At 36.1% G+C, this 7,155-nt stretch overlaps 1 protein-coding gene across 2 annotated transcripts in view; it reads right to left on the minus strand.

Moving 5' to 3' along the window:
• Positions 1-333: 333 nt before the first annotated feature.
• The window catches only part of LOC135207053 (serine/threonine-protein kinase PRP4 homolog), a 92,711-nt gene continuing 85,889 nt past the window's right edge, over positions 334-7,155 (minus strand). For both annotated transcript variants that reach the window (XM_064238688.1, XM_064238687.1), the window contains 4 exons: positions 6,761-6,899; positions 4,925-5,113; positions 2,922-3,062; positions 334-2,565 (listed from right to left, as the gene is read on the minus strand). In XM_064238688.1, the coding sequence (XP_064094758.1) occupies positions 2,419-2,565; positions 2,922-3,062; positions 4,925-5,113; positions 6,761-6,899 (616 nt within the window). In that variant the 3' untranslated portion in view covers positions 334-2,418. The remainder of the gene's footprint in view (positions 2,566-2,921; positions 3,063-4,924; positions 5,114-6,760; positions 6,900-7,155) is intronic.

A 7,155-nucleotide genomic window follows, 5' to 3' on the forward strand; every position in this document is an offset into this window, starting at 1 on the left:
GCTGCCGGACTCTCATTATATAACAACACCAGTGAAAAATAGGACACAGGAAAAAACAGATGCTTGTGACAAAACAAAGTGAGTTATGTAAGATAGATTGACTGAAGGACTATATCTATGAATTAGAAATATTGTGGATCTTATCTCATAACATGAAAAATCATATAAGTAGATATAAATATTCAAAAATTTTTTTATGAGGGGAATGCTGAAATAACTCAATGAATCAAGCTCATTTACATGCTCTCGTCCAAATTAAAAATTTACTTCTTTAAAATACAAAAAAATGTGTCCTTTATGAATATTAAGGCTTTGTATAAAGAATAGAGAGAAAAATATCAAACTAGTTTATTTTAGAATGCATATATCATACAGGTCTATAATTATTATTTTTAAAAAAATCCTGGCGTAAAAGGCCTTTACATATTATTATTTGAGTAACCTCTCATTCCATGATATATAACTTGTTCCTTTGGTGTAGAACTCAGATATGTGAAGAAGATGGATGGCCAGTGCATATCTTAAACGCCAGTCTTATCCGATGCAGATGACTCTCCAGACTTTGCTCTTTCGATCTCTGTACAGAAATTTTCGTGGAGGACAAAAATTTTAATTTGTTACTAAATTTCAGTAAATAACAAAGAAGTGCCAGGCAAAGGTCAGTGTATGGTCTCTATCATAGCACAGTGCCCATGACATTTGAAAATTCAGCCCTTATTCCTTTCTGTAGGCACCATTTGTATTCCATTTTGCAATCAGAATCCTAAAATCATTATTGTTTTCACAGCTTTACAATTCTGAACTTGGCCAAAAGTCAGGATATTTACAGGATATAAAGACATCTCTAATCTCATAGTTTCACAGAATGGATAAGAGGTCATCCTGGTATATTTCATTAATCCTAGATTTGACGAATTTCTGAGGAGGATGAGACTCCTTTAAGAATTATCCCGGAAAAACAGCAGCAAAAATGCGGATGAATTTGGGGCCATATAACTTCTTCGCTTTCTAATTTCCTTACCTGCTTTGTTATCCTGTTCTCCCTTTTCCGTTGTCTTTTCTTCTTTCCTTTTTATGCTTATCATTCTCAGCGTCTATTCTTCGGTGCCTTGGCTCCAGCATTCTATTCTTGCTTATTTTTTTCTTTAAGACTAGTTACATAATTGCGATAAAGTTTCTCTTAATATTGTTTTAATAGTCTTTATTTTTGATTCGTCTTTCCTTCTAGCCCTCTCCATTCATGATAGACTTCATTATTCTAAATCTAAAAGACACTTGTCATCCCTCTTTAAATACATCATTTGATCATTCTTGCAATATATTTTTGTCTTTTCTCTATTTCGGAGAGTTTAAGGACGTTCAGCTGAGCCTAAACATCCTGAGGGAATAGAGTCAGAGAGAGCTTGTGAAAAGATATGACATCTCCCGAGGTCGCACGAGCCCGTGCCAAAGGGTTCTCGTGAGTCAAAGGAAAAAATTGATACCCTCATTCCAGCATCATTCCTTTTAAGATGCCGGTTGAGGTAAAGAGGAGACATTCCTCTTCAATTTTCTTTCCAAATGTACTTTTCATTGTCCCGCAACAAAAGTTAGTGTAGTGCTGTGACTTTGCTAGCTTTTCCAGAAGCATTCCAGCCTTCGAGAGCGACACAGCTTTTATATTACATCTTCAAGAACCAAAAGAAACAACTCGGTCTGGCAGAGCTACTACAGAGCTTTAATATTCCTTGTTTCCATGAGACTTTTGCCCTAGAAAAAAAAAACTTCTGAGTTTTCTTTCGTCAATAATGAAGGTCGTGTGGCTCGATACATTCACATTTAAAAGAATAAAAACTATAGTCTACCTAAAAGTATGGTACACGTTGAGATAAAAGAACATCAGAGCATTCAATTCTGAAAAACATAAAAGATTATCTTATAACCGGCTATTCCTATGCCAATGTCTGGAACACCGAGAACCAGAACATGTCAGTCACACATCGCAGATATTTAGACCTTGAGGAATCTTACCTAAAGAGTAAATCTATAGCACTTAGAAAAGCCAAAATCTGAGACACCAAAAGTCCTAGAACTCACATCACCTACGATATATAAAAAAATGAAATCAAAATGACATGTTGCGGGGTCTACAGAGAGCGATGCCGAGGGGGGGCGGCTGGGCCGCTGGAAGAGTAGCTCAACCACCTTCCAGGGTGACCACCCTGCCAGAGGAGATCCAACTGTTGGCAACTCTGCCTCCCTGGATTCGTCCTACCCACAGAACACCCTTCAGCGGTGGGTGCCGTCCTATGCGTGTAAACTGATTGCTCTCTCTCCAGTGACAGAATAGTAATAATGATGATAATAATAAGCTTCTCGCTACGGTATTTGCTTGCATTTCTTCGGTTTAACCCTCTCGAAGTTCGTCCTCGGTGGGAATCAATCAGTGATATTTGGGTTCGTGTAGGAGAAGTCCGTGAAGGCAGTTTGGTCCATTGTGGCGAGGATGCTTTCGTCCAGGGGAGTGATGGCGGCATGTCTCTTGGTGAAGAGCCGGTCGAAGTACTGCACGTCCAGGATGTGACGCTGCGCAAAGAAATAATTACACGTCATAAATCACACCTATGAAAAAATCTCAAGCAAAGTGTCTGTCATTCAAAATTGTCGGACATAATCAGTAAACCAAATTTAATTACACGTCATAAATTGCGCTTATTTCCCCGCATTTGATAGGTAAATAGTCTTCTCTTCGGCTATGAGCATTTTATTCAAAACAAGCTTGTTTTGCAAGTTACTCTTCTGCAAGGCATGTTGTACTGAACTGACTGAAATCTCGAATAATGGCGATTCATAACGACCACACAGCTTTTCCAGGGCAGTTGATTTTGCTTCAGTAGACAAACGGAATGAAACGAGAGGAGAATAATCTCTTAATTGCTTACCAGTCTTGGTTTGTATGGCGTCTCCACCTCCTTCCTTTCAATCTTGCACCAGTCGATGTATTTGAAAAAGGCGTGATCTTTGATCTCCCCGTAAGGGCTGAAGGGGATTCCGAGTCGACGGTTGCTGTCTTTGTCCAGTAACTGAAATGTGAGATGGTTCGTGTTAATGTTTTATAGGGGAAAATTGGAGAAAATTTGTCACACACAAATTCTTGTGTTCGACGTTTTAATTGTTGAAATAATGTAAGTATTGTGTTTTTATTTTTAAATAAAGTTGATGTTGTGTGGGGAAAAAATTGGAGAAAATTTGTCATACACGAATTCTTGTGTTCGGCGTTTTAATTTTTGAAATAATGTACGCATTGTATTTTTTGGACTGTGTTAATTTTGTATGGGGGAAATATTGGAGAAAAACTTCCCAAACAAATTCTTGTGTTCGACGTTTTAATTGTTAAAATAATTAAGTATTTTATTTTTGTTATTTTTGAATGAAATTAAAAAAAAGTAACTGAAAGCTAGAGATAGATGCGGGGAATTGGGTAGATATGAGAAATCAAGGAAAATCCTGAACATTTCTTGAGCACAAATATAGGTAAAGAGGAGTAATATCATAAACATACACACGCGTGATTCGATGTAAAAAGTACCACAGGGATCTTTTATATAGCTAATGGCTTTTTTGAGTAATATACTGTTAATGTGCATAGCACGAAGCTTTACTACAGTATAGTTTATCACTGTATTCTGTTCTTAAATGCAGATGTGTGTGTGTGTGTGTGTGTGTCTGTATTTGTGTGCCTGTGTTTGTGAATGTATAGTGCTTTTCATAAATCTATGAAAACTGTAAATTGTATTCAAATTCGACCACTGAAGACGGTAAGAATATAATGAATTTCACAGATCACAGACATGAAACTAATAGCTACATCTTTTGTAATTTTCCATTAAAACCAATTCTATAACGATGTTATAAATATTCGGTGAATCCCCCCCCCCCCCCCACCGCTGAATGATACTGGAAGGGAAAAATGAAGCAGACACTTCACTAAATCACTTGGTTCTTATTTTCTTGCAATTTTCAAATTACCAGCCATAACTCTCTCTCTCTCTCTCTCTCTCTCTCTCTCTCTCTCTCTCTCTCTCTCTCTCTCAGCAAAGAAAAACAGTGACTTTCATAGGTCAATTTCACTGATACGGATATCATAAATTGACCAAAGATAGAGACTGCCCTTACGTATACTATACTATAAAAGGTTTACTTTTTATTTTTGATCGGGTTCGAAACCTATCACATAAATTCACCAAGAACCGCATCTACTTTTTTTTTATGTTCTCCCTCTCTCTCTCTCTCCTAGCGCCTCATCGGCGTGATCGGTATGGCCAGACAAGAAATATTGGATGGAAACTAGAACTGAAGAGATACAACACATCCCATTGTGGGAACTTCTTTCCATACAAGATATGTGACACGTGGAATAAACTGCCGCTAAAAGTTGTAAACAGCAACAGTGCGGAAGAGTTTAAAAGAAATCTAGACAAAATCATTAGGACACTGTGAATGCTGAGTAAAACCTGCTCCTACAGATAAGTGAGCACACGAGGTCTCCTCGGATGGACTAACAAGTCTTGGAGATATCCTAATCCTTGTAATTCCTTGTAACTCGGTGCCCGTGAGTTCTATTCTCGGGCATTGCATTGAGGAGGTTAGAGATGTGTATTTCTGGTGATGGAAGTTCATTCCCGACGTGGTTCGGAAGTCACGTTGGTTGGTCCCGCCGTTGCTGAATAACCACAATGGTTCCATGCAACGTAAAAACACCATACAAACAAATATCTCTCTCTCTCTCTCTCTCTCTTCTCTCTCTCAAGTGTGTAAAAAGCCGTTGGTTGGTCCCGTTGCTGAATAACCACAATGATTCCATGCAACGTAAAAACACCATACAAACAAATATCTCTCTCTCTCTCTCTCTCTCTCTCTCTCTCTCTCTCTCGTGTTCCCTCACCGCTTTTAGTATCTCCGTCGCCTCCATGGAAAGGAACTTGGGGAAGAAAGGCTCGTCGTTGCAGATGAGCCAAAAGAGGTGGTCCTCGTCACAGCCTTTGAAGGGCGACTTGCCAGTCAGCATCTCGTATAACAGCACGCCAAAACTCCACCAATCCACGCACTGATTGTAGTGTTGACCTTTGATGACCTGAGGGGAAAAAATCGGAGGATTTAACTGATACTTATTTTTCATCTACAACCTTTTCTTTTGGTCATCTACTCAATTTGTATTTTTTCTTTTTTATTTTTATTTTATTTATTTATTTATCTATCTATTTGGCACTTGTTGTAGTCTTGACCTTCGATGACCTGAGGGGAGAGAATCAGGGGATAACTGATACTTCTATCTTTTTTTATTGCTTTTATCTGCAACCTTTACTTTTGGTCATCTACTCGATTTGTTCTCTTTTTTTTATTTATTTATTTATTTATTTATTTATTTATTTATTTATTTATTTATTTATTTATTTATTTATTGTAAGCATAGATACTCTCATTCCTTTCCCTCTTCGTTTCTTGCTGTTATTGTTAGTTCTACTTTTTTTTCTTTTTTTTCTGCAACCTTTTCTTTGGCCATCTACTCGATTTGGTCGCTTTTATTTATATCTTTTTATTAATTTTTATTTTTTTTATTTTTTTTTTTATAAATAGTGGCTCTCTCATTCCTTTTCCTCTTCGTTTTCTTGCTGCCATTGTTTTGAAGTAGATAAAGGCACCGAGTTACAGCTCATAAGGAGCTATAAGTTTGAATTAGCCATCTGCTCGATTGGTTCTTTTATCTAATTATTTTTTTTTCAAATAGAGTCTCTCTCATTCATTTCCCTTTTCGTTTTCTTGCTTTCGTCGGTCTGAAGTAGATAAAGGCACTGAAATACAGGTCATAAGGAGTTATAAGTTCGAAAGCAGTTTTGCTTTTTCTTTGTTTCAAGGATTTCGATAACATCGATGGTTAGTGGAGCAAAACAATTGAGAATATGCACCAAATACCAAGAGTTAAAATGCTCGAATTTCCAACAGAAATATCATACTAAACTGAATGCTGTTTAGCGTTATTAGTGATGGATTTCAGTGAATTTTTAAAAGCTTAAGGCGAGCAAGTAAACATTATTCATTTCATTTCGAATACTTTGTTGCGACTTCAGTCATCTGCTGCTTAAATTGCCTTCTAAACCCATGAGAAAATAGATTATCAAACATGACATGGAGCGAATAACAGGGATAACAATAAAAGAGGTAAGAATTACATTGGGAGATATCTGGAGAAGGGAGGGGAATATATCGCACAAAAAAAACAGTGAATGACCTTTACAAAAAGGAAATATTCGTCATTTGGAAACTTCTCGAAAATGGAAATAAATGTGGCTAAAATATCTCTGTGGGAATGAGAGGGAAATTTAACAATGAATACTCAAGAAATTTTTAAAGGGGTAAATATTCTACACTGGAAATTTTAAAAATCGATGTACTGTCTCATCTTTATTTAGAAACATTGTATATCTAGGAAAATATTTGAGATACAGAACCCCAATCATCTTTAAATTCAGAAAGTGTCAAACGTGCCAAGTGTGCACATAACTAGCGGATATGGGCCTTAAAAATCAAATATATATGATCTATTAAAATGAATGTACTAGATACAATTTATAAGTGCCTGTAGATTTCATACTCAGAATATCTCTCGAATAGACATTCTGGCGATGTCTCAGTCAAGTAACAGAGTTCATTTTTTTCAGCAGAATTTATTTTTTTTATTTTTCATTTTTTTTTTTTTTGATAACTATACACACTCACTGACCTCAGGTGCCATGTAATCAGGTGTCCCACAGAATGTATCAGCGTAACGGTCGAGATATACCTGGAGCTTGCACATGCCGAAATCGGCTATTCTGATGTGTCCTTGGTAGTCCAACAATATGTTATCGAGTTTCAGGTCTCTGTGGGAAAAGGGAAAGTGAAATTTTTTTTGCAAATTTGTTTGTGTTGACCCATTTTTTCTTTTTTTTTTTTTTTTTTTTTTTTTGCAATTTAGGTTAATTGACAAATTAACATTTCTTTTGCAAAATGATATCGCTCTTTGCATGCTTAGATATAGATAAAATTATACGAAGTTGAATAATATATATATGTATATATATATATATATATAAATTATATATATATATATATATATATATATATAATATATATATA

The sequence above is a fragment of the Macrobrachium nipponense genome, chromosome 31 (genome assembly GCF_015104395.2).
Source record: "Macrobrachium nipponense isolate FS-2020 chromosome 31, ASM1510439v2, whole genome shotgun sequence".
Classification (NCBI taxonomy): Eukaryota; Metazoa; Arthropoda; class Malacostraca; order Decapoda; family Palaemonidae; genus Macrobrachium; species Macrobrachium nipponense.